This window comes from Gadus morhua, chromosome 13 (assembly GCF_902167405.1).
Source record: "Gadus morhua chromosome 13, gadMor3.0, whole genome shotgun sequence".
In the NCBI taxonomy this organism is placed as follows: domain Eukaryota; kingdom Metazoa; phylum Chordata; class Actinopteri; order Gadiformes; family Gadidae; genus Gadus; species Gadus morhua.
The window spans coordinates 27,091,629-27,118,127 of NC_044060.1; the positions used below are offsets into that span (position 1 = coordinate 27,091,629).

The 26,499-nt window shown below is 45.3% G+C and overlaps 1 protein-coding gene and 1 long non-coding RNA gene across 3 annotated transcripts; one reads left to right on the plus strand and one right to left on the minus strand.

Annotated features, from left to right (window-relative positions):
* Window positions 1-19,660: 19,660 nt before the first annotated feature.
* Window positions 19,661-23,568, minus strand: LOC115556636 (uncharacterized). Of its 2 annotated transcripts, XM_030373807.1 has the most exons (10): window positions 22,832-23,568; window positions 22,337-22,589; window positions 21,863-22,194; window positions 21,653-21,737; window positions 21,431-21,565; window positions 21,166-21,323; window positions 20,947-21,055; window positions 20,438-20,681; window positions 20,089-20,245; window positions 19,661-19,983 (listed from the first exon to the last, which is right to left on the minus strand). In XM_030373807.1, the coding sequence occupies exons 1-10, from the start codon at window positions 23,366-23,368 to the stop codon at window positions 19,705-19,707; spliced, it is 2,289 nt and encodes a 762-aa protein (XP_030229667.1). In that variant the 5' UTR covers window positions 23,369-23,568; the 3' UTR covers window positions 19,661-19,704. The 2 variants fall into 2 exon arrangements, with proteins under 2 accessions (XP_030229667.1, XP_030229668.1); XM_030373808.1 differs by lacking the exons at window positions 22,337-22,589; window positions 22,832-23,568 and having other exon boundaries at window positions 21,863-22,318.
* Window positions 23,569-24,842: 1,274 nt separating this feature from the next.
* LOC115556637 (uncharacterized) lies at window positions 24,843-25,629 on the plus strand. Its single transcript, XR_003979093.1, has 2 exons — window positions 24,843-24,897; window positions 25,345-25,629. It is a non-coding gene; the product is annotated as an uncharacterized LOC115556637 (long non-coding RNA).
* The last annotated feature ends 870 nt before the right edge of the window (window positions 25,630-26,499 follow it).

Sequence of the window (26,499 nt, forward strand, 5' to 3'; positions counted from 1 at the left end):
TATGAGTGTACATATTTCTCGGAGTACACCCCTAGTGGTCAGTTCTAGAAAAACTGTGTGTGAACTGTGTGTTCACCTGACATATCAGGTCGCCACCACACACACTGCGCCCCACCCACGCCCACCCCTAACCCGGCTCAAAAATGAATAACTGTTACTTAGGGCCCCGTTAGGGCTCCAGTTAGGGCCCTGGTCGTTCATCATTCGTTACTCATTCGTCCCTCAGTAACTACCCATGTTTTTGCGTACCTTATTGTAAAGTCTTACCAAAATATTTCCATGTTGACACTGTTTGGATGTATATCATGACTTCATCATTAGTCTGAGTAACAGCTGTGTTGTGGTGACGCCCAGAGCAGCAGGAGAGAGCAGACTCCCCTGGACCCAGCTGTGTCTCCATGAAGGGTGACTGGTCTATGGGACTTCCTGAACAGTTTAAAAATGGAAAGTCTATTGAGTAGAAGTGGTGGTGTGATTGAGAGGAGGGATATGGCTGTTTTAGTGATGTGGTTGACATGGTGTGAATGATTGCAACTGTTGGTTCTTTTGAATTCCGCATTCTCCGTTCGCAAACAACACGAACATTTTCTGAATTGCAAGATGACACATTTTTACTCGTAAAAGTGACTTTTGTGCTTTGACAAGAGAAAGGTTAATGTACTTATCCGAGGGAAAAGGCCTCATAAAAAAGTTAATGTTGACACACGCACACAAACACACACAAACACACACAAACACACACACAAACAGACATCTTTGCTGTTGTGCAAGCTGTGATGGATACTTGCAGACTTGCAGGCTTATATGGTAATAGTAATGAAGAAACGTATTTACCTTGAGATCTTCATTTCCTCCTTTGCACCGTTGCGTCTCCTGATACGTAGAGCTACAGGACGCTAAACCCTTTGATAACCCCTTGTTATCTGTGGTCTGTGTGTGTGTGTGTGTGTGTGTGTGTGTGTGTGTGTGTGTGTGTGTGTGTGTGTGTGTGTGTGTGTGTGTGCGTAATCTTGTGTTTTTTTTCCATGTCGTCAGAATAATTATTGAGTGTATTTCACAATATATTCTCAGCCATGGCAACATGTCTGTATTTGGGGGGATGGCTCTGTGGGGGAAACTCCCCGGCCGTCTGAGCAGCCTTGAAACACTACATCCCCATCAGGTCAAACAGTTTAGAACGCCCTGGACCAGAGATCTGAAGGGCTTCACAGGCCGCTTCTTAAAGGACGCCCCCTGACCCTAGCCCCCCAAAGGGCAAGGAAACCCCCTCTTATATCAGGGAACCTGGAGATGGAACCCAGAAGAGGGATCCCTCTCCAGGGATTGTAGGAGTGCAATAGGAGCCGTAATAATGTGCAGACGTAATGGTAGCATAACAAGTGCTATCTGAGAGATAGCCTTTATTAATGGCTATCTCTTGTCTTTATAGTCCAACACTTAAAAGCCGTTGCTTTAGTTATTTCATGATATTGTTTTATTTGTACTTAAAGGATTCATTAAGTACAGAGAGAATGAGAGAGAGAGAGAGAGGGAGAGAGAGAGAGAGAGAGAGAGTGAGTGAGAGTGAGAGAGAGAGAGAGAGAGAGAGAGAGAGAGAGAGAGAGAGAGAGAGAGAGAGAGAGAGAGAGAGAGAGAGAGAGTGTATCAGGATCACATACAGGAGTTTCTGGCTGCCCTTAATGTCATTCTGTCCTTCATCCATACTGGTGTCAATCTGCTCTCAGAAGAAACACCAACCTTAAGGAAAAAACAAACCCCTCCTCGTCTACCAGATTGGTGTGCAAAAGGCCTTACAGAGTGAGAATGAACACCTGGACCTGGACTTGTTCCTCCGATTCCTCCTGGGCCTGACTGAAGTCCAGTTCTCTGTGGTTTCCCTGATAAGGAGACAAAAAATGTACGAACCCGGAGTCATTCGGGACCGCGTTTCTCTTTCACAGCACAGAAGAGAAGAGAGGAGAGGTAGAGAAAGAGAGAGGGGAGATGAGGAGAAGAGATGGGAGAGAGGGGAGAAGGGGAGGGAGAGCGACAGACAGAGAGAGAGAGAGAGAGAGAGAGAGAGAGACAGAGAGAGAGAGAGAGAGAGAGAGAGAGAGAGAGAGAGAGACAGAGAGAGACAGAGAGAGACAGAGAGAGAGAGAGAGAGAGAGAGAGAGAGAGAGAGAGAGAGAGAGAGAGAGAGAGAGAGAGAGGGTTTAAATCGGTTTAAATATCAGAACCATCCTGTGGATTAATTGTTCGAGTTTGAGATTGTACACAAACACAGTTTCACATCAAAAGGAAAGAAAACGAAACCAAGCACTGCTTCGGGACCACTATAGTTCTAGTTCCAGCTCTATATATAGTTCTGACCGAGACGCTCTGAAGGGTCCTTCCTGCAGACCCCCCGGAGAGGAGCCCCAGCAGCAGCAGTCCCCCCCCCCCCCATGCTGAGTGTGGAGGGGGGTCGTCTGGTCTCCTGAAGGTCTGAACCGGCGGGACTCGAGGGGAGGGAGGAGGCGGACCCGCTCAACCAATGGGAATTCAGAAAGGCGGTGGCGTCATTAGTTACCAGGTGGACCTCAACAGTTGAAGTGGAAATAAGTGAAGCAACCGAACGGACAGAAGAGCACCTTGAGGCTTGGTAGACCTCTGTGTTAACAGATTAAACACAGACACGCCCGCACACACACACACACACACACACACACACACACACACACACACACACACACACACACACACACACACACACACACACACACACACACACACACACACACACAGATTAATTTGACTTTTGTAGGAAAGTCAGCTCTAAATCATCTAGGACCACCACTCGACTCAGAGACGAGGTGACGGCTGTCGGGTCCCACTGACCGTCCTTAGCGTCCTAACCCTCAGCCTAACCTTAACCCCTCCCCTCTCCCAACCATAACCTCTGACCCCTCCACACACCTAACCCTAACCCACAGACTCCCCTCACTACCATCCTACCCTTCGTCACCACCTTCTCCCATAGAACACTCTCCCTACACCACAGCATCAACTCTCACTTCATCACCGTACAAGAACAACATGCACCACTACAACAACACAAAATCATTTCTGCGTACATCGTCATCGTCATCCGCTTATCCGGGGTCGGGTCGCGGGGGGAGCAGCTCAAGCAGGGGGCCCCAGACTTCCCTTTCCCGGGCCACATTGACCAGCTCTGACGGGGGGATCCCGAGGCGTTCCCAGGCCAGTGTTGAGATATAATCTCTCCACCTAGTCCTGGGTCTACCCCGAGGTCTCCTCCCCACTGGACGTGCCTGAAACACCTCCCAAGGAAGGCGCCCAGTGGGCATCCTTACCAGATGCCCGAACCACCTCAGCTGACTCCTTTCTAAGTAAAGGAGCAGCGGCTCTAATCCGAGTTCCTCACGGATGGCTGAGCTTCTCACCCTATCCCTAAGGGAGACGCCAGCCACCCTTCTGAGAAAACTCATCTAGGCCGCTTGTACCCGCGATCTCGTCCTTTCGGTCATCACCCAGCCCTCATGACCATAGGTGAGGATAGGAACGAAGATCGACCGGTAGATCGAGAGCTTTGCCTTGCGGCTCAGCTCTCTTTTCGTTACAATGGTGCGGTAAAGCGAACACAATACCGCCCCCGCTGCTCCGATTCTCCGGCCAATCTCACACTCCATAGTACCCTCACTCGCGAACAAGACCCCGAGGTACTTGAACTCCTTCACTTGGGCTAAGGACTCATTTCCTACCCGGAGTAAGCAATCCACCGGTTTCCTGCTAAGAGTCATGGCCTCAGATTTAGCGGTGCTGATCCTCATCCCAGCCGCTTCACACTCGGCCGCCAGCCGATCCAGTGAGTGCTGAAGGTCACAGGCCGATGATCCAATTTCTGCGTACAGGAAAAACAAAAGCCTCAAAGATCTCCTGGTCACCTCCACCTTCTCCCGCAAACCCACAGAACCACCACCGTCTATCACACACTGCTTCAAACCACACAACTCCATCACCAACCCACATAGCCACACCACTCTACCGTTCCTCCACCCCCAAGCATTGATTCCCCCAACACGGTCTACATCAGGGCTATTCAACCTCCTTAACAAGTGGGCTGAAAAGGAAAACCACTGGGGGTTTATGGGCCAAACAGAGTAAAACTACGTGAATGAATCGCTACAAATAAATCGTACTTAAACTTGTCAGACGCATTCCTTCCTTCTTCACTTTTAATCGTATCATTATAAAAGATTTTGTTCTCACATATTTTGGACACGTATTTAGAATTAAACAATGTTGTTTGAATCATCACAAAACAGAACTACTGTACATATGAGACATTTTGAGCCAGTGAGTCAGTGAGAAAGATTGCACTGCCTTGTTTGCCTAGTTTGGCTCATTCTGAGACACTCATGCAGCTTCTCATAGGTCATGGAGCAAAGTGCCCTTGTTCTGCTGGCATTCATATGAGAAAAGCTAGACTCACACGTGTCGGTTGAGCCAAACATTGTCAGAATAAGTGATGCCAGTTCCTGATTGTGGGGTACTGATACTGGCTAGTATCACCGGCTACACACAGAAACCTGATTTGCATGCAACTATGTTTCTCCTTTATTTTTATTTTTTTTTGCATGCAACCTCTTGCGGGCCAGAAAAAGATTAAGAGGGGCCGCATTTGGCCCACGGGCCGCTAGTTGAATAGGCCTGGTCTACATCATCACATGCACACACCGCCACAAACACTCCATTGGAGAAACGAAACATAGCATGATCATCCGACTGAAACAGAAACTCTGCGACATCAAACACCAGCCCCTACAAACCACTCTGGTTCAACATTTCACACAACAACCCGTCACCCACCTCACCATCGCTGGATTAGAATCAGACCCCAGATGGACCACCCAACAACGCAAACACAAAGAATACCAAAGGATGACCCGGTTACATACACTCACACCCACAGGCCTGAAGGAAAAATCCTGAACCATAACACACATTCACCACAACCAGCATACACCCTTCACCTATTACACATCTACTACACCCACTCTATACGTCCATCTTACACTTTACATACATTCATCATTTACCATCCATTACACTTTTATCACTTACTATCCATATCACATTCACCCTACACCTATAACACATTCATCATACAGCCACTACACATTCATTATTCATAACACACCTATTACACATTCATCATACTCCCATTATACATTCATTATTCATAATACACCTATGACACATTCATCATACACTACACATTCATTATTCATAATACACCTATTACACATTCATCATACACTACACATTCGCTATTCATAATACACTAAGTACACATTCATTACACCTGCATTACACCCGCCACGCACATTATTCACTCTGACCTCTGACCTCCCATCTGGAGCCCCATGTGACCCGGCCAGAGGACTGGCTCCTGATCAACTCTCATCATCACATCACTCATGATCACCGAGCGTCGTGTCCAGGAATGTTTTAATAAAGCGCTGAGAGCAGAACGCTGGGACTCCTGTGAGCTCATTACACCAAACGTACACAACGCCTTTAGCTTCATGTTAGCTTTAGTGATAGCCACCTCGGAATAGAGCGCCATCTAGAACGACCTCACACTCTAGCCTCAACGTCGATGAGACCAACTGGAAATACAAGCCGGTATTAAATTAAACTGTTAAAGGGACTCTCACCTTTGTTGCATTTTTACTAGAGCTGTCAGTTAAACGCGTTATTAACGGCGTTAACGCAAACCAAATTTAACGGCGTTAAATTTTTTAACGCGCGATTAACGCAATTATTTAAAAAAAAAAAAAAAAAAAAACTTTTTTTTTTTTTTTTTTCTTTGGCCCAAAACAAAGAAGCAGTAGCCTGACTGCTATGTTCAAATGACATTTGTTCAAAGCAGTCGTTTAATTGCACTATAGGCTCTTTTTTTGTATCGTCCTGTTTTGATCAGTGTATATGCCAATGTTGTTATCAATAAAAAATAATTTGCACAAGGCAAGCCGATGCACTTCACCATGTTAATAAGAGAATTAAAATGAGAAGACAAAAAAAATTATGGGACAAAAAAAATCAAGGTGTAGCGGTATCGTATTCACTGTGTATGTTGTATGGTGCGTGCCCCCTTTAAGGGAAGGGGGCGTGGCACCCACCTGGTGTTACAACGCAGGTCTTAAGGAACGCACCTCTGGCTGTGCGGGTTCTGTGTTTTGGGAAATAAATCCTTCTCGTGTTTTTCACCGGCAATCAAGTCTCCGTCTCCATTTCATTGCGATCTCCTACATTGGTGACCCTGACAGTTTCCGGACGTTTTACCGGATTACTGTTCTATGCGCTGGAAGAGCGAGGATGCGCAGATCGGAGATCGGGCTATGGAGTTCGATTCGGCGGAAGGTTCCGTGGCTGCTGCTCCGGTGATGGCAGTCTCCCTGAAGCTCCCGGAGTTTTGGGAACGGCAGCCGCGGGTCTGGTTCGCGCAAGCGGAGGCGCAATTCGCGCTGAAGGGGATTACTGCGGATGAAACCAAGTTTTATTATGTAGTCTCCGCGCTTGGTGGCTCGACGGCGGCCAGAGCGATGTATATTCTCGAGGACCCCCCGGCCCGTGGGAAGTATGCATTGCTAAAGGGGTTCCTGATGGAGACGTTCTGTTTGTCGGAGGCTGAACGGGGCGAGCAGCTTCTGGCATTGAATGGCCTCGGGGACTCCAAACCATCGGAGCTCATGGATCAGATGCTCAATCTCCTGGGGAGTAATAGGCCTTGTTTTTTGTTTCGGGCTTTATTTATGCAGCAGCTGCCAGTGCGTGTTAGGGCAGCTCTAGCCAACAGCGACACCACGGACTTTCGGGCTCTGGCTAGGGAGGCGGATCGCTTTTTCGCCGCCGGGCACGAGCGCTGCACGGCCGTATTGGCTCACACCACTGGCGACCTGGAGATGACGGACACCATCGCTGTGGCCGCGGCGACACGACGACAGCCACAGCAGTCTGCAGGCCTGTGCTATTTCCACGCCCTGTATGGACCCAAAGCTAGGAGGTGCCGCCCCCCGTGCAGTTTCGTGGCATCGGGAAATGCACGGGCCGGCACTCGCTAGCTGCCGTGTGTGTCGGCCGTTCTGGGGGTCTGTTATTCATCACAGATACAGGCTCTGGGCGACGGTTCCTGTGTGACACGGGGGCCCAGGTGAGCGTTCTGCCCGCGTCACGCATTGACAGAATAGGGGGCGGCCACGGCCCCGCCCTGGAGGCCGCCAACGGCAGCCCCATCCGCACCTTTGGGACTAGGACTGTTCATTTATGTTTCGGGGGTCAGCGTTTCGGCTGGGATTTTGTCACCGCGGAGGTCTCCACACCCCTCCTCGGCGCCGATTTCCTCTGCGCCAATGGCCTTTTGGTGGATGTGATGAACCGGCGCTTGATAAGTGCTGAGACTTTTAGCTCCCTGGCATGTGAGCTCAGTGGCTCGGGCACGACGAAGCTGTCGGGCGCACTCTCACCCTCCGATGTGTTTTCCCCCCTCCTCGCGGAATTCCCGGAGCTTACGGAGCCCACGTTCTCAGCTGCCGCCACCAAGCACGGAGTGGAGCATCACATCGCGACCACTGGCCCGCCGGTCTACGCCAGGGCCCGGCGCCTCGACTCTGCTAAGCTCGCCGTTGCTAGGTCTGAGTTTGACACCCTGGAGCGTCTTGGAATTGTCCGGCGATCGGACAGCCCCTGGGCTTCCCCGCTCCACATCGTCTCGAAGCCTGGCGGTGGGTGGCGTCCATGTGGGGATTACCGCCGGCTCAATGACATTACGGTGCCCGACCGCTATCCGATTCCCCACATCCAGGACTTTTCTGCCCGCCTGGCCGGTGCGGTAGTGTTCTCCAAGGTGGACCTCGTTCGGGGCTATCACCAGGTGCCCGTCCAGCCGCAGGACGTCCCGAAGACGGCGGTGATCACTCCGTTTGGACTATTTGAGTTTTTACGGATGCCGTTCGGCCTGAAGAACGCAGCCCAGGCCTTTCAGCGCCTGATGGACACCGTGCTGCGGGACCTGCCATTCCTGTTCGTTTACCTGGATGACATTCTGATCGCCAGCGCCTCCACGGCCGAGCACATGAAGCATCTGCGAACACTCTTCGAGCGGCTCAGCCAGCATGGCCTGATTGTCAATCCAGCCAAGTGCCAATTTGGCCGGATCGCCATTGACTTCCTGGGCCACCGCATCACCATGGAGGGAGCTGTTCCCCTGCCCTCGAAGGTGGCTGCAGTGGCGGACTTCCAGCGCCCTCTTACAGTTCGGGCCCTGCAGGAGTTTTTGGGGATGGTGAATTTTTATCACCGTTTTGTTCCCCGTGCGGCCCGGCTCATGCGGCCCCTGTATGAGGCACTTAAGGGTAAGACAACGAAGCATATTATTGACTGGACCGCTGAGAGAGAGGCGGCCTTTGGGGACACTAAACGGGCATTGGCCGAGGCGACTATGCTGGCGCATCCTTTGCCTGCGGCGCTGATTGCCCTGACCACCGACGCTTCGGACTATGCTGTTGGTGCCGTGCACGAGCAGTTGGTGAACGGCGTCTGGCAGCCGCTGGCATTCTTCAGCCGGCAGCTCCGCCCCTGCGAACGGAAATATAGCACCTTCGATCGAGAGCTCCTCGGCCTTTACCTCGCCATTAGGCATTTCCGTTTCCTGTTGGAGGCTCGGCCATTCTCCGTTTTCGTGGACCACAAGCCGTTGACGTTCGCGATGGCGAAGGTTTCGGAGCCGTGGTCTGCCCGTCAGCAGCGACAGCTGGCCTACATCTCCGAGTTTACCACGGACATCCGCCATGTGGCGGGCAGGACAATCACGTGGCTGATTGCCTTTGGTTTACGGACAGCCACTACGGGTTCCTGGGGATTTCATCCCCACCGCCACAGCTCCCTGGTCGGCAGCCCAGGAGCGGACCTCGCTCCAGGACAGGGTCCGGGGTTTCACGCCGGTGCCCACCTCGCAGCACGGCCTCCCGAAGGCTTGTGTGCCGCCCAGCCTGCGGACGGCGGGGTATGTGTTCATCCGCCATGATGCCCATCGGGGTCCTTTCCGTCCTCCCTACGACGGTCCGTTTCGCGTCCTGGAGGCCGGTGACAAGGCCTTCTTGGTAGACATCGGGGGCAGGCCTGACTACATTTCGGTCGATCGCCTCAAGCCAGCCCACCTGGATCTGGACCAGCCCGTGGGGTTGGCTCTGCCCCCGCGGCGGGGTCGTCCTCCGGTTTCCAAGCCACACCGCCTCATGACTCCTGCACTGCCTGCTGTGGCCCCCGCACCGGTTCCGCTGAGTCGTTTCGGGCGGGTGCTCAGGGCTCCTTCCCGTTGGCCTTGACTGTTCGGGAGTGTGAATTCTGGGGGGGCGTCTGTAGCGGTATCGTATTCACTGTGTATGTTGTATGGTGCGTGCCCCCTTTAAGGGAAGGGGGCGTGGCACCCACCTGGTGTTACAACGCAGGTCTTAAGGAACGCACCTCTGGCTGCGCGGGTTCTGTGTTTTGGGAAATAAATCCTTCTCGTGTTTTTCACCGGCAATCAAGTCTCCGTCTCCATTTCATTGCGATCTCCTACAAAGGGATATTTAGCATAGAAAAAGAATGTGCGATTAATCGCGATTAATTAGAGTTTACTATGACATTAATGCGATTAATCACGATTAAATATTTTAATCGCTTGACAGCTCTAATTTTTACACTTTTTTTGGATAAGGTTAAATTGGTATTAATAGGGTAATAACACTCTAATATTCAAGACAGACCCACCAGGAGTAAAAACAAACAATTATTTTACTCTCATAATATTTAGTGAAAACTTCAACCAATAAAATTCTTCGGACCGAATGACCTTATTGGCCGACAGACCTGTCTGTTTGCTGCATGGATATATAATTTTTTCCGTCTGCTTCTTGTGGCGCATTCGGGCCCGCGTCATCAAGGCGCGTCCTCAACTAGAGGGTTTGTTTTGATTCCACGGCAGACAGTAGCGAGTAGCGACCGTAGCGACTGACGATGGCAGACCAAAGTGGTCCACGGCGTACTGAAACTGCACCATTCAGTCCGATTAGGGGACTCATCTCGGACTCAGACTCACAGAGTTACCCTCCTCAGCCTCAGGAAGACCTCCAGACTGTTGGCCACCAACTGCACCATTCAGTCCGACAAGGGGACCCGATTCGGCCTCAGAAGCCAAGTGGTCCCGCTCCCCTGGATGATTCTCAGGACCTCCAGACCGTTGGCAACCAACAGCACCACTCAGTCCGATTAGGGGACCCGTTTCGGACTCAGACGCGAAGTTGTCCCGCTACTCTGGAGCTCCGGGAAGACCTCCAGACCGTTGGCACACAACCGCACCACTCAGTCCGATTACGGGACCCATTTCGGACTCAGACGCGACGTTGTCCCGCTACTCTGGAGCTACAGGAAGACATCCAGACCGTTGGCACCCAACCGCACCACTCAGTCCGATTACGGGACCCATTTCGGACTCAGACGCGACGTTGTCCCGCTACTCTGGAGCTACAGAAAGACCTCCAGACCGTTGGCACCCAACCGCACCACTCAGTCCGATTACGGGACCCATTTCGGACTCAGACGCGACGTTGTCCCGCTACTCTGGAGCCACAGGAAGACCTCCAGACCGTTGGCACCCAACCGCACCATTCAGTCCGATTAGGGGACCCATTTCGGCCTCAGACGCTACGTTGTCCCGCTACTCTGTTTGTAATGCTCATACACCTTTCTTATACTCAGTGGGACCACTGTCCTTCAACATGGGGCCTCAAAACGGTATCACACGAAGCCCATAAAATTACAGTGAGCCACCTGCTAAATTTCTTGTTTACTAGACCCCTGGTAGATATTATGACCCCTGGGAGTCTAAACATAACCCATGGGAGTCTAAACATAACCCATGGGAGTCTAGAACTTTTGTACTGTAGCGACCCTGGGACAGTTAAATAGTTTGTGTGTTATGTGTTACATTATATTTTGTTGTCCGCTATGCCAGTTGTTCTATGTGCATGTATTGTAATGTTCTTCTTGTCAATCAGCGTGGGGGCGAATCATTAGGTCAACTGGGGGAGGGCCCTGGAAGAACAGGAGGGTGGGGGCCTGCACGCGAGTGAGACCGTGTTGGGGGTTGCCGGGGTAACCGGGGTTTGTTTTGTGTCGGTTTTCTGCCGTTGGTTACAATGTTACGCGTTTCAGTGACCTGGTTTTGGTTCATTAAAACTACCTTCAACTACTAATGACTCGACATCATTATGTCACCGGCGAGGTCGTTACAGTACTCTAAAAAATAACGCTTAGTTTTGTACTCTAAAAAATAACGCTTAGGGGGTGGGGCATTGGAGGAAGGCGGGATGATTTGAATGTGCTGTAATTCTCAAATGCAACAAAGGTGAGAGTCCCTTTAAGCTGGGATTCTGAAAATATAATTTCAGTTCTGATGAACACTATAACAATATTACTATCACTGATGAATACTGTTAAAATATTACTATCACTGATGAATACTGTTATAATATTACTATAACTGATGAATATTATCACAATATTACTGTTACCAGGATGGCCTTGCGGCGGTGGAAGGATTGGAGGCAGAGTGAACGATGTTCACTCAGACTCTCACCACAACAGGTTGGGCTCCCACCACAGCAAGCTGGGCTTCTACTACACCAGGCCAGGTTTTCTGTGCCTCTAACTGAGTTCTCACCACAATATGGGACATGTTCACAAAATGTGCTACAACCTCAAGTAACTCATCCAACAAAGAAAAAACTAAATTCGCTAAATAGAAGCAACACAAAATGCCTTGCTGCCTGCTGGGTCTCCACCAGCTGGGCTTCCATCATACCAGGCCAGGCTTTCTCCACCTCTAACTGAGTTCTCACCACAATATGGGACATGTTCACAAAATGTGCTACAACCTCAAGTAACTCATCCAACAAAGAAAAAACTAAATTCGCTAAATCCGGCAATTAAGAAGCAACACAAAATGCCTTTCTTTAAAACCCTTAATAATGCCAAAACCATTTGGGACTCACGATCTAAGCCAAGCGGAATTCTACTGGGCCATATTAACATTCGCAGCATTGTCAACAAAACTGAGCAAATGGAACATTTATTGAGTGACTCTAATATTGACATACTTGGTGTATCTGAAAGTTGGTTGACACATTCATCATCTACAGCAGCTATCAGTATTCCAGGATATAATGTATTTAGAAAAGATAGAGAAACAGGGCGAGGAGGGGGAATATTAATCTATGTCAGAGACAAGTTTAAATGTGAACTAATAAGGTGGCCTAAAGAAGTTAATGTTGAGTGTATTGGTCTTAATATATCACTTAGTTCTGCAATGTATTTTACTGTGATTTGCGTGTATCGACCTCCTTCAGCAAAGGATGTATTTTATGACCATCTTAAGACAATTTTAAATCATTGCAGCTCTAAAAAGGAAATCACCCTTCTTGGTGATTTTAATATCAACTGGCACATCAAGTCAGATAGGAAAAAAATTAAGCAGCTTACAGACAAGTACAATTTGACGCAAATTATAAAAGGGCCAACAAGGATAACAAATACGTCACATACAACAATTAATCTAATATTTACTAATATACCTGAAAGAATTTCTAAGACTTTTAATCTATTATCTGGATTATCAGATCACTATTTTATCCTGTACTTGAGGAAAATTAAGAGGACGCACCTAATGGCATCCACTAGAGGTCAACAATACTATTTCATACCCAAAAGCCAGCAACAATTCCTGAATGAGGAAATCCAAAATGTAGATTGGTCTAATATTTTAGAAAATAATGATATCGAGGCCAGCTCAGATAGTTTCATTAAAAAATGAAATGACATTGTAACGCACTTTACAAAAAAAGGTAATTCCAAGCGAAGTAAAAATGATCTGCCCTGGTTGAACAATGAAATTATTAATTAATGAAAAGTAGAGATAACGCTTTAAAGCAATCTCTAAGAACAAGAACTGCAAGTGACAGACACATTTTTACATCACTACGAAACAAAGTTCTGAGGATGACTCGCAAATTGAAAGCTGAGTTCTACATTGAGACGATAAAAGGGGCAAATGGTAATGGAAAGCTAATATGGAAAAATTTAAATCAATTATTGAGACGGGACAAGTCTAACTATCTAAGTGATCTACAGCTCCAGGTAAATGATAAGCTAACTAACAATCTAGACATCATTGTAAATTATCTCAACAGATTTTTCATTAGCTCAGTTGAGGAACTGACAAAGCACTTTAACTGCTCGCAGAATCCTCACAATCCTGTCGATGCAAGCAAACCAATGTTTAGCATTGAAGAAATATCTGTCCTGGAGGTAATACAAATAATCTCATCCCTAAAAGGTTCAAAGGCCAGAGATACATTTGGTCTTACTAGTGACTTTTTGAAAACCCATAAAGAGGCTGTTGCTGACCCAATTGCACATCTTGTAAATCTATCCATAAAACAAGGAGCGGTACCATCAACATGGAAGATTGCTAGGGTCGCCCCAGTCTTTAAGGCTGGGGACAAAACAAAATCTGAGAACTATCGACCAATAAGTATCTTGCCCATAATTTCCAAAGTAGCAGAGAAATGGGTTACCAGAAAACTGACAGAACACTTAAATAATGGCTATGCCACTCTTCATCCAATGCAGTTTGGATTTAGGAAACTTCACTCAACAGAGACTGCTACTTGCTATTTCCTGGAAAACTTAAAAAGCCTGCTGGATAAAGGCGGCTTTGTAGCTGCGGTATTTCTAGATTTAAAGCGTGCTTTCGACACCATCAATCATGACTTGCTTATTGCCAAATTAACCCATTTTAACTTCTCAAACAGCGCCCTCTGTTGGATGAAATCATACCTGTCAGACAGGAAACAGGCAGTTCAAATTGGTGATTCATTATCTTCTTATCTAACTTGTTCTGCTGGAGTACCACAGGGCTCAATATTGGCCCCTGTTTTATTCAGCCTGTATGTCAATAACTTTCCAGATGTCTGTAGAAATATTAAAGTGCAACTATATGCTGACGATACTGTATTAAACTGTCATGCCAGCTCAATCAAAGAAGCTGCTGCAGTACTCTCAGGAGCCATGGTGCCAGTGTCCCATTGGCTCCAAAACTGTTGTCTACATCTGAATACAAAGAAAACTGTCTGTATGTTGTTCGCCCGACAGCCAACTGCGGGACAGCAACCATCAGTCATGGTTGGTGGTGAGAGACTTGAGGTGGTTGAATATTTTAAGTACCTCGGGGTCATCTTCGATTCTAACCTTAATTTTAAGCAGCATGTTAAGAAAGTTAAAAACACAATTAAATTTAATTTATCAAATTTCACGCATATAAGACCTTTCCTGACTATGTAGACAGCAAAGACTTATATGCATGCAATGATATTTACTCACATCTCGTACTGTTACACAACATGGTCACATACATCTGAGAGCACTTTAAAACCAATCAAATCTTTATTCAAGAGAACTCTTAAAACACTAGACAAAAAACCTATATACTACCATTATTGTAAAATTACAAATAAACACAAAATCATGGACTTCAATAGTTTTCAGCTGTTTTTGGATGTCTGTCTAATCTTTAAGGTTCTGAACGGTCTAGCCCCTCCACCATTACAGAATTTTATAAAGAAGAAATCCTCTACAATAAATACACGAGCACTTACTAGAGGTGACTGCGAAATACAACGCCGCAAGACCAAATTTGGTCAAATGGTGGTGTCCATCAGAGGAACACAGTCCTGGAATATATTACCAACACATGTTAGAGACTGTGCCACTTACACCACCTTTAAAAAAAAACTTAAACAGTGGTTAGTAGCAAGCCAGACCTGCTCTCATATGTAACCTTTGGTCATTCTAATTTTTTAACATGGACTCTTGATGTGGGGACCTATTTTGTGTGTAAAAGTGTTTTTTTAATCTATTTTGTATACTGGTATGTTGTTTTTATGTTCTTGACTTGCCTTAGGACAACGGATGAAAATTAGCAATTAAGCTAACTCCGGCATATTTATATTGATGCTCTGGCTGACATATTGATTAATGTGCACTGTCCTAATCAAATAAATAAATAATAATAATAATAAATAAATAATCTGAAACAACCCTTCTTCCCCTCGGCACTAATTAAGCCCTTGGCTGATCTAAGAGCCAGGTGTTGTCACCCGCTCACCTCAGACTAGTGGTGGTTCGGTCGCGAACTGATTCGTTCGAATGAACGAATCGCTAGAACGAACAAACCGAACTGGTTCTTCTCTCTCGTTCGCCTCGTTCGTCTCGTTCGTCTCGTTCGTGACTCAGAATTGACTCCTCCCAGACCCACGACTCGCTGACAGTTCGTTCACTCACTCACTGTGTGAGTGCCGAAGACGAGAGACCGAGGCGACTCACGAGAGCCAGACAATCGTATGCAAGCCAGAAATAAACCGATTCCTTGGGGAAAAAAACTAAGGGGCTTAGTGAACGTACGATAATACGATTAAATATCAGTGAAATGGTAAATGCATGTTGTCTTTGTATTTTCTGTGTCATGCCAGATTAATAAAATATTTGAATGTCTCGTCAATCTGTCTTGTTCTTTCGTGGTTCGTTCTGCTGCACGCGACCTGGGACCCCCACCATGGTGGATCTTGATCGATTCTTGAGTGGGGGTGGCCATCTTCACAATAGTGTTGTTACTGTTAACCCAAGAAAAATTAAATATGCCCAGAATAAACACAACTGTACACAAATTACTGTCAGAAACGGTGGATAAGGTCAAACAAATTGCGGACCACTTCCACCGAAGCTCCTTGTCGGCGGAGAAGCTAAGGGCCACTCTGCTTCAAATGGGTCAGCCAGACCTGAAGGTTCTGCAGGATTGCCCCACCCGGTGGAACTCAACCTACTTCATGTTGAAGCGTTTTGTGAGACTGAGGGAGGCCATCATCACCACCCTGGCTTTGGTGAATCCAGCAGTGACCACCTTGACCCATGATGAGTGGGCGGCCATTGAAGAGGCATGCGAGGTGCTTCAGCCATATGAAGAGGTGACAGTGGAGATCAGTGGAGAAGGGTGTGTATTTTATCTATTTATTTAATTTATGTAATTAAATTCATTGGGGAATAATAAATGACATGACATATATGACACATGGTAATGGCAATACATAGATAAAAGGTCAATAGATAAAAATATGGTCAATAAATCGATATACATACATAGTATTTAAGTAAATAAATAAATAAATGCATGGATAATAAATAGATAAACAAATTCATAAATATTTTATTTAAAACACATTTAAAAAAGGTTCCACATAACAAAGATGACCCACTATAACTGTGTCCTTTCTGTGTCCTATCTGTAGCTACGTGACTGCCTCCAAAATAATTATTTTGGCACGGGGTCTGCAGAGGGTCAATGCAAACCATCTGAGGTCCGGATGCTTCAAGCAGCCTGTGGTGGTGTCCCTTTTAACCTCACTCAACGCTGAGATGGCAAAGCGTTTCCATAGGATCGAGTTCAACGCCTTGCTGTCTGAATCCTCCATCCTTGACCCCAGATTCAAGAGGAAGACCTTCTCTGATGACCAGGCAGCCACCGAGGCCATCCAAAGGCTCACAACTGCTGCAGCACAGGCGACCATCTCCAATCCATCCCAGCAGGAAGCTCTGGTGGAAGAAGGAGCTGCGGGTGGACGAGCCACAGAGGAGAGCATGGTCTGGGGTGACTTCGACCAGCAGGTCTCAGGGCTCGTTAGTCACCTTAGTGCAGGTGCGGAAGCGACCCTCGAGATCCGGTCCTTCCTGCAAGAGGCACTGATCCTTAGGTCCTCCAACCCTCTGACCTGGTGGAAAAGTAGATCGTTGATCTATCCGCGGCTCACTCAGCTGGTGCTGGAGAGATTGTCTGTGGTCGCCACGTCAGTGCCATCTGAACGTGTGTTCAGTAAGATGGGGCTGATCATTTCAGAGAGGCACAGCCGTCTGTCTCCCTCCAAGGCGCAACAAGTCATGTCCCTGAATGCGAACCTGAAATGAACATTCAGGCTTCTTCAGTTCCCAGAGGTTCTTGGGTTTTGTTTCTGCCATCACTGTTGGTCAAAGGACAAAAATGTTTGTTAAATGGCAATGTTCGGTTTTGTTCCCCCCCCCTCCCGAGGATGGACACTGGGTTACAGCGCCCCTCACAACCCCCCCACCACACCCCTTTCAAGTGTATATTGTAAATAGTTCTCTGCAAACTTATGGTGGCATCATGCCTTCAGTGTGCATATTGTATATAGTTCTCTGCAAACCTATGGTGGCATCATGCCTTCAGTGTGCATATTGTATATTCTCTGCAAACCTATGGTGGCATCATGCCTTCAGTGTGCATATTGTATATAGTTCTCTGCAAACCTATGGTGGCATCATGCCTTCAGTGTGCATATTGTATATAGTTCTCTGCAAACCTATTGTGGCATCATGCCTTCAGTGTGCATATTGTATATAGTTCTCTGCAAACCTATGGTGGCATCATGCCTTCAGTGTGCATATTGTATATAGTTCTCTGCAAACCTATGGTGGCATCATGCCTTCAGTGTGCATATTGTATATTCTCTGCAAACCTATGGTGGCATCATGCCTTCAGTGTTCATATTGTATATAGTTCTCTGCAAACCTATGGTGGCATCATGCCTTCAGTGTGCATATTGTATATAGTTCTCTGCAAACCTATTGTGGCATCATGCCTTCAGTGTGTATTGAACAACCGCACATAAAAAGGTTGCACATATTATATTGATATTTTATCGTATTTGTCTAAGTGCATACTTGACTCTTGTGTATAATTCCCAATTATTATTGATGTATTTGCACTTTTAATCTTGCTGAATTCTACAAGGCAAATAAATTAAGTTACAACTTAGTTCCCCGGCTCCATTCGTCTTTGTAAGGAAATGTTCTATTTTGTCTTTATTATTTTGTCAGAATGCACCAGAATGCTTAGTTTGTATGTGAAAATCACAATAAAATCTACTGGGAAGGATGCCCCCAGAACCCCCTACAGGGGTTTGGTTTCCAAACTTTTAGCCCCCCCTAAAATAAAATTCACCAGCCGCCACTGTGTGTGTGAATAATTTTATTATTTATATATTTTGATATTATTAAAACGTCTTTTTTAATCAAATCTATTAGATCTCAGAATGATTTCATAGTCAAAAAGATGTTAAAATTTGTGTTCCACAGTTGACACAGTAGCTCATTCAGTGTTGAGGGATAGGCCTATTGTAGCCTACGGTTAAAAAGGAAAACTCAAATGTGTTACATTGGCTTTGATAATATTAATAATAATACACATACACATACTATTACGTTCTTAATAGGGTAACTAACTTGTAACAGTATCGAATTACATTTTCAAAGTAACCTTCCCATACTGTAGCTGAATAAATGGCACACACTGTTGCATGCACTGCACCAGGAGTAGGTTATAGTTATAACTAGGCTATACTTAGTTAGCTTCAACGATACATGAAGTAAACATACTTGGAACGTCCATGTAGGCCTACGCAGCAGCACTATGCGCAGATGCCGCATGAGATGCGATAATGATATGATATGCGGCACGGCATATCATTATTAACTAACGCATTATCTCTGAGGTAAAGTAAAGCCTCAGGTGGTTCGTTACATTTTCTTGTCGAGTAGCCTGGTGTTTACATTTTAGGGTTAGGGTTACACATTGTTCGTTTATCTCGGGTATTTTTTTAATATATACAATTAACGATATTGACTCACCTTTCAGGATAAAGTCAGCAGCTGATGACCGACTTAAGTTCCACGATCCTTTGAGAGTCTGAGTCTGATTGACTCAGAGTCAGCAGAACCGTGCACAAACACATTCCATGACCATGATTCGATTCACCATTCAATTCACCGGAAACTCGACTGAACCAGTTCAGTCGAGTTTCCGGTAGCACTGAGTCTGACTGACTCAGCTGAGAACCATGCAATGCGTGCATTCCATCAGAGAATGGCTGTGTCCCAATTCAGGGGACGCATCCTTCGAAGGCTGCATTCGAAGGATGCGTCGACGCCGATTGCGTCACAGCGACGCGCCAAGTGCTGTCCCAATTCCAAGGGTCCTTCAAATGCGGCCTACGAATGCAGCCTTCTTTTCCCGGATTTTAAGGATGCATCGGCTGTATCCTTCGCGGCCCAACGTATCCCAAGATCCTTCACGGCCCAACGTATCCCTCCCAAGATTCATTGCGCATTCAATCAATGGAGATGGCGGAGAATGGCGATTTAAGTTCTGCATTTAAATGTAAGTATTGGGTTTCTAGTCACTCGAGTATTTAACGATACAAATGTTAAAAATACAAGGGCCCTTAAAACTATTTTCATTAAAGTAATAGGCAATATAAGTAAGGTAACGTTACAGCAGGGCTGCCAAGTTTCAGAAAATGACAAGAGTGAGACTTTAGAGTCAGAAGCGTTCGGCCGCCGACCAAAAAAATTGGCCTTTTTTAACATTGATTTATACCTTAGGACTGATGTCCTCACCTCCATGCCAGCTGCTCTCTGCACTGTGGCCTCCTAACCTCTCTTAACCAGAAATTAACAAGACAAGAATTTTGACAAAATACATTTATTTGTCAATCATTTAGCATGTCTAACGTTGTAGGTGTTGGTGGCAGATTTTGATGCCTTGATGACAGAGGCAGGGGGCTCCCACTTAAAACAGTCTGGCTCAAGGCTCGCCATCTTCACGGTCATGATGGATGACAGAGTTCCCTCAAGAGCCAAACTGTTTCGGGTCTTGGTCTTATTTAGTCCAACCACAGAGAAAACTCGCTCTGCATCAGCATTGGAGTGAGGCATGACCAAGACCAACTTGGCAATACAAGACAGCCTGCCAAATCTGCTCATACCGGTCACCTTTGAAAAATGCACATAGGAAGCCTAATTACTCACAAGTATTTTTGTGTACTATTAAGTTGATTATGTCAATGGGTATTCCCATGAGTACAGAATAATTCTTACCTTGTTCTTCATTGATGCCATGTTCCCCCAAAATCTCTCAAAGTCAAACATTGCTGGGTCGTCGGGCATGGCAATGTCCATGGTCTGGTAGTCCAGAAACTCCTCACAAAGTTTGTCACGCTCTTCAGGTCCATTGTATGGGAGAAGTTCAGGAAATCTAAAAAGAAAAAAAATGTGCAGTGATCTGGTAAAGTAGTGTAACTGAAACAGGGGTTGTTTTTCAGATGTGGATCAAACAAGAAAATGTGCCTGGTCTTAAGCCTGCTCTACTTGCAAAGCATATTGAGATAACTTGTGTTAGGATTTGGCACTATAGATAAAATGTACTTTACTTGATAGCCCAACTTACCTGTCGACAAAGTAGAAGGCATCTTCCACTCCACACTCTGCTCTCTGCTGGACATCCAGAAACATGGCATGTTTAATCAGAGGCTCTTTCATGGGGAGTTTCTTGATGGCATACTCCACAGCCCTTTCCAGAAACGCCACTGCTGCCTTCTGGAACCTCTGCACTTGCTGCGGTGTAATGGCTCCTGCTTCAAGGAGCCTGTTGAGTGTAACTCGAGTAGTGAAGCCAATCACCAACTTTTCTCCTACAAGAGACACAAATCAACAACTGCAGAGGTCATTAACGATGCTGTATGCAGTAACATGTCAGTATGAGACGGGAACAAGACTGTGTTGAGTCACTTTAGTCACCATCAAAAACCACAATAGCCAACTTGAAAGCACCCCTTTAAGTATCTTCATCATATCAGTGATTGTGACGAGATGACTGCAGCCCTCTAACGAAAAGTGTGTTGAGTGAGATCAGTGAGTGGATAGTGCATGTGTAAAACCTGGACAATTAGTAATCACCTGGCAGTTGGTTGGATGGCTCCTTAAAGCATATTTCATGCAGTTCCCGGTGCTGCAATGCTGCGGGCTTCAGAAACTTTGAGAGCAGCTTGCGGATAAAACCCCTCATCTAAAAATGTCAGAAAAGATTTACAAATTTACATTTATTTCCTGCTAATAAAAAAGGAACAAAGATAGAACATCATACTAGCAAACTGTATCCCAACGGTTCCAATTTACCTCATCATGTAGTAGGAAGATTGACGACTTCTCTCTCTGGAGGAGGAGGTTGAATGTGGAGAAGACTGGAAAAGTTGCTTGAAAGAACAGTAGGTACACCTCTGTAATTGAGTCAGAGAATGCCACCACAAGCCTCCTGAACCTTGGCTGTTTGTCATCTGTGGGAAAAAGAGAGAAAAAAATGGTTGTGCATACTACATACTTTATTTACTTTTCAGTCTGCTCTAATAACCATGCATTTGCATCATTAAAATGTGATGCCTACTTAATGACTTGAAGTAGCTGGCCAGTGGCTCATACTGCTGCAGGATACGAGTCAAACACTTCTCCAGGCTCAACCATCGAACAGAAACGTGCATGAGCATTTCCATATACTCACTTCCATGGAGCTCACAGAATTCTAGGACAAGAATGGAACATCTTAATGCCAATTTGATCAAAGTATTATAGATTTAATTTGTACTACATTGGGACTGCACACACATACCTGTTAGGTAACCTTTGCGATTGGTGCTTCCTTTAAACCAATATCCAACATCCACAGCGAGATCCTCTGGATCAAATCCACACACCTGCAAAATACATGATTATTTATAGTCACAAGACATTGTTGTCATTGGTTCATGACCGCACAGCATAACAACCTGTTTGACGTGACATTAGGCATAAGGCATACGGAGGGTCTTAAGCAACTGACCTCCAAAAAGGCCTGGCCAGCCTGTTTGGCAGTGTTGTGGATGATGTGACAAGGGCACCCATGGATGTAGATACTGCCATGTTCTTGATGAGCTCTGGATGCGATGGAGTTCCTTGCTCCTGTATTGACAGGGGCATTATCAACTGACAGACTGACACAGTTTCTCCATGGTATGGCGTTTTTCTGCATGGCCTCATCCATCTTCTTGTAGATGACTTCAGCTGTGCCGCAGTTTGGCCCGCTGGTGGGGCACATATCCAGGAACCTGTGGACAACTTTGCTGAGATCACTGTCATATACCCGCACAGTGAGCGGGTTCATCTTCTCACGTCCTGTAACGATAGGTACATATATGATATATGTCAGATTAAAGGTACACATCAGACTGAAATTGTTTGTGTGTTTGTTCTGATTAATATAATACATTAATTAATATCTAAAATGGGTGCTGGAAAATGTGGAAAATGTAATGACCTGTATCATTTGATCCATCTGTGATCAACGTGAAAGGATTGGTCCTCATCTTCATGACCAGTTCCTTTCTAAAGTGAGGAGCCACTGCTTCATTTATTATGCAGGACATTTTTGTGCGGGCAGCCTTGAAGCTCTGTGCAGTAGGGGAATCTTTGAAGCATTCTTTCAGCAATGGGCTGAAGTGATCGGCTACTGCAAATGGCACATTGTGTTCCACCATCGACACTGCTAACTTTACCTCAGCTCTCCTTGTCTGCAACAGAAAGGATTTAATTAAAGAGCAAATCATGCAAAAACATTAATAAAATTGAATGAATGTCTTAGCAGCAGACTCAAGGTCCATAGGAAAACACTATTACATACAAAAATAAACAAATAAGAACAGTTCAAATGAACATCAGATTAGCTAGGCATTTGTTTCATTTACTATGTATTTATGCTCATATAACCTACAAGTGCAATTCAGCTACTAGCAGCGGGTATAACGCCTAGTACCTTGACTTCCTGAGATGTCATGCCACCAACAGTGGCTGGGCCATAATATGGTGCAATGCTGGCTGTTGACTGTGCTGCCTGTTCTTTTGAACGATGTATTTTGCTTTTGATATGCCTTGCGACATCAGCCTTGCCTTGATGGGCACAGCTGTTCTCATGTCGGCAAACAGAGCACCAATAGTAGGCGGTGGTTGTGCCTACACTAATGAAGGGCCATTCTGCTGTCCACTCCCTTTTAAAAGTGCACCTGTAGAGGGCTGCTCCACTTTTGGCCTTCTGCTTCTTCCCTGAATTTATTCTTATCTCCACATTTTTTTCTGCTGGCTCTTCTGTCTCTGTGTTTTCAATTTGTATACAATCAAAATCTTCGCCCTCACTGTCCTCAATCTCTTCTGATCTCGCTTTATCTTCCATTTCTTCTGTGCCCTCTGCACTCTCATTTTCCGGGGGTGCATAAGGGGGGGCTGGCACTGCCCAGAATGACAGCAGATCTCTCTGTGGGCTCTTCCTCTTACCTAGCATCGTCTTACCTAGCATCTATCAAAAGATAGCTACATGTTAGTGTTTTATTGAATACTGTATTAAAGGCCCCAATGGGTCCATTTGGTTCTATTTGTACAGTTACAGTTATGTGCTATAAATGTCATATCTGTATGATTCCAATCATTGTAAGCCTTTTTATAATCATGTAAATTGTAGCACTTCATGCGCATGTCCTGTCAACAATGTATTTCACGTAGGCCTATGTGTAGATATTTAGTCTGGCTGATCTGACATAATAACCTACAGTGAAAAAGAGGTCAACTCTAGCTCCGCCTCAAAGAAGGGGGCGCGCGAGAGCCCACAGGGCGGCAAAAATGGAAGACTACAGCGAACTGCACAGCTGGCTAACCAGTGGCAAGTGCTAACGTTAGCCATTAACGGAATTATGAATGAATAACGGTCTTATCTCTATATTAGAACGTGACGTAAATTACTATGAATTAACACAACTCGTAGAAATAAAACTTAGATCACTTAAACATGTCTATCACAGCATGAGAAAACGTAGTAATTGTTTTCGAGGGTGTACGGAAAAGCATAAGGGTTTCTATGGGATAACTGTATAACAGCTGTACTAGCGACCTGTCACAACGGTTGCCTTTCCCCCGGGACGAACACTTGAATTGATTTTATTGGTGAGCTGATTTTGAGAAATCAAACTATGCTGCTACCTAGTTATGCTGGCTAACTAACACGAAGAGTTCAGTAATGTATTACCTTACGTTTTTATACATAATGCTGTTATGAAATATGAAAACAACCAGTAGAAACATCTCTGTGTATAATGTATATTTGAAAGAAGGCGATTGATGTAGGCCTACTTACCCTTCTTGAACATGTTGCAGAATGCAGTCCAGAAGTCAAATTTGGCACTTTATACAAAGACGCTCCACCAAGACGCTCACACGCGCAGGTCGCGGGAGATTGTTTACAAACTGTCAAATGTATACATCGCAAAGTGGACACCGCGCGACTACATAACCACTCGAAGCCGCGAGGACCAAAGCTTATTATCATGAGAAAAAAAAATAGAGTAATGAATGGGGAAATAAGCGTGAGAAATGGCAAGTGTGGCGTGTGGTGTGAGAATGGGTCAAATTGCGTGACTGTCACACTCAAAGCGTGAGGCTTGGCAGCCCTGTTACAGTTAGTGACGCTGTAACGTTAACTAAGAACACCCGTTAAGCCCTATAGTTTCAAATTTAAGAGGTTAAAATGGTTATATTTACCGAAATTGTGGCGATTATATAGATAATTTGCTATTCTGTAAGGTTAGATAAATGGACCAACGCGAACACAGGTTGTGGACCCTGGTTTTCAGACCGTAACGTTACAGACGTTGGGATTGATTACAGTTATTTTGCTATTTAAGCTGCTTTGGTTTGGTAGTGTAAAGCAAAACTAATTCTAACATTTGGTTTTGGTTTAGGGGGCCAGCAGCATACTGCTCGATTTATTCTATTGAGGGGGGAGAATGATGAGCTGTTCACCGGGGTGAAATACTCAGCAAGTGTGGCTTGGGGGTAAAGAAACAATCGTTTATTTATATCGTAAGTTAGTTTATAAAAATTATTATAGGCCATTTATATATCTTCATTTGACCATCTTGTAAAGGTTAGTTAAATTAGCCCTCATTAAACAGCAGGACCGATACAACATCCCCAGAAATCGTTTACTACGATGTCCTATTTTGGGTTATTAAAGAAAGAAAGACAAAAAAAAGTCACAGCTCGCATCAGTACTAGACCGCACTAGAAAAACACACAAAGAAAAAGGGTGTTTTGACTTCTACTGGTTGTCTTATTATTATGGGCTTCATATAGGATGAGGGCTAATTTAAATGTAACCTTTACAAGATGGTCAAATATATATATTATAAATGGCCTATTGTTAACATGGGCTATTAACATGATTGATAAATGTGTCTCTTGTTTTCTCTGATTAATAATGTCTCTGTGTTTACTGTTTAGGACAATTCTGGAGAAAATAGGCCTGCAGGGGAAGGTGTCTCCCCCGCAGGCAAAGAAAAACTTTTGCTGAAATTTGTTTTGATACTGCTCTTGTTGTTAACTGCCATGATTGATTTCCTCTGCCTTAGGATTGCAAGTATCCAGGGTCAGGAGAGGGGGTAGGTGGGAAACCCACTGCTGCCACTTGGCCCTGGTTTGTCCCCTTGGATAAGGTATTGTGACATATGCATTCCACCAACCCCCCTGTCCTAATTGCCTCCATCCCTGAGAACACACCAGGGCCAAGTACAGCAAGTACAGCAGTGGTGGATCAGGAGGTTGAGGACAAGATCAGGAGGAGGAAAGACAGCGAGGGCCAAGGTCCAGAAAGAGGGACAGAGAGGAAGACATGTTCCAGAGTCGCTCACTATCTTCCGAAAAGGACTCAAGATTCACCTGTTCAGAGTCCACCTGGACTGCATAGCCACCCTCCCCCTTCTGGCAACCATTGTACCCTGTGTTGTATTGTATTATAGTACTTAACTGTGTAGCAACTGCAGTAGCTGCTATCATGGCTGTAACACGGGGAATGGGTTAGCCTAGCGATTGTGGTACTTGCACTTGGTTCTATGAACATCCTTTCTGTACCGACAGCGATATATTGATGCACTTCTTATGACAAATGTACTTATTGTAAGTCGCTTTGGATAAAATCGTCTGCTAAATGCCCTAAATGTAAATGTAAAATGTCAATGTTCCAGTTAATAAAAGAGGACATGAGGCTACAAAGGGAGGCAGAGGAGAGAAGAGCCCAGGAAAGCAGGGAAAGAATGGATAGGTTTTTCTAAAATTTGGAGCGTTTGGTGGACAAATAACTTATGTTCTGTTATATTTAACACATTGTTTATTATTATTTACATATTTATTGAAACTTACTTATTTAACTAACTATTTAACTAACATTTTTGATTAACTATTTATTAAAACCCTTACTAACTTTTTTGTATTGACTAATGTATTCGTATATAACTTATAAAACATATACAACAATAAAACTATTTACAACAAACATTCATGTGACTATTTACAACAATTATTATAAAACTACTGTATACAAAAAAATAATGATCAATAATAATTTTTGTTGGTTTCTTTTTTTCGGGCTGTCCGGTTTAA

Coding starts and splice junctions, on each gene's coding strand:
- LOC115556636 (XM_030373807.1), bottom strand. CDS start 23,368: ATGCTAGGTAAGACGATGCTAGGTAAGAGGAAGAGCCCACAGAGAGAT. Junction 21,738..21,862: donor CTGGCCAGGCCTTTTTGGAG/GTCAGTTGCTTA, acceptor TGTATTTTGCAG/GTGTGTGGATTTGATCCAGA. Junction 19,984..20,088: donor TGGCATCAATGAAGAACAAG/GTAAGAATTATT, acceptor CATTTTTCAAAG/GTGACCGGTATGAGCAGATT.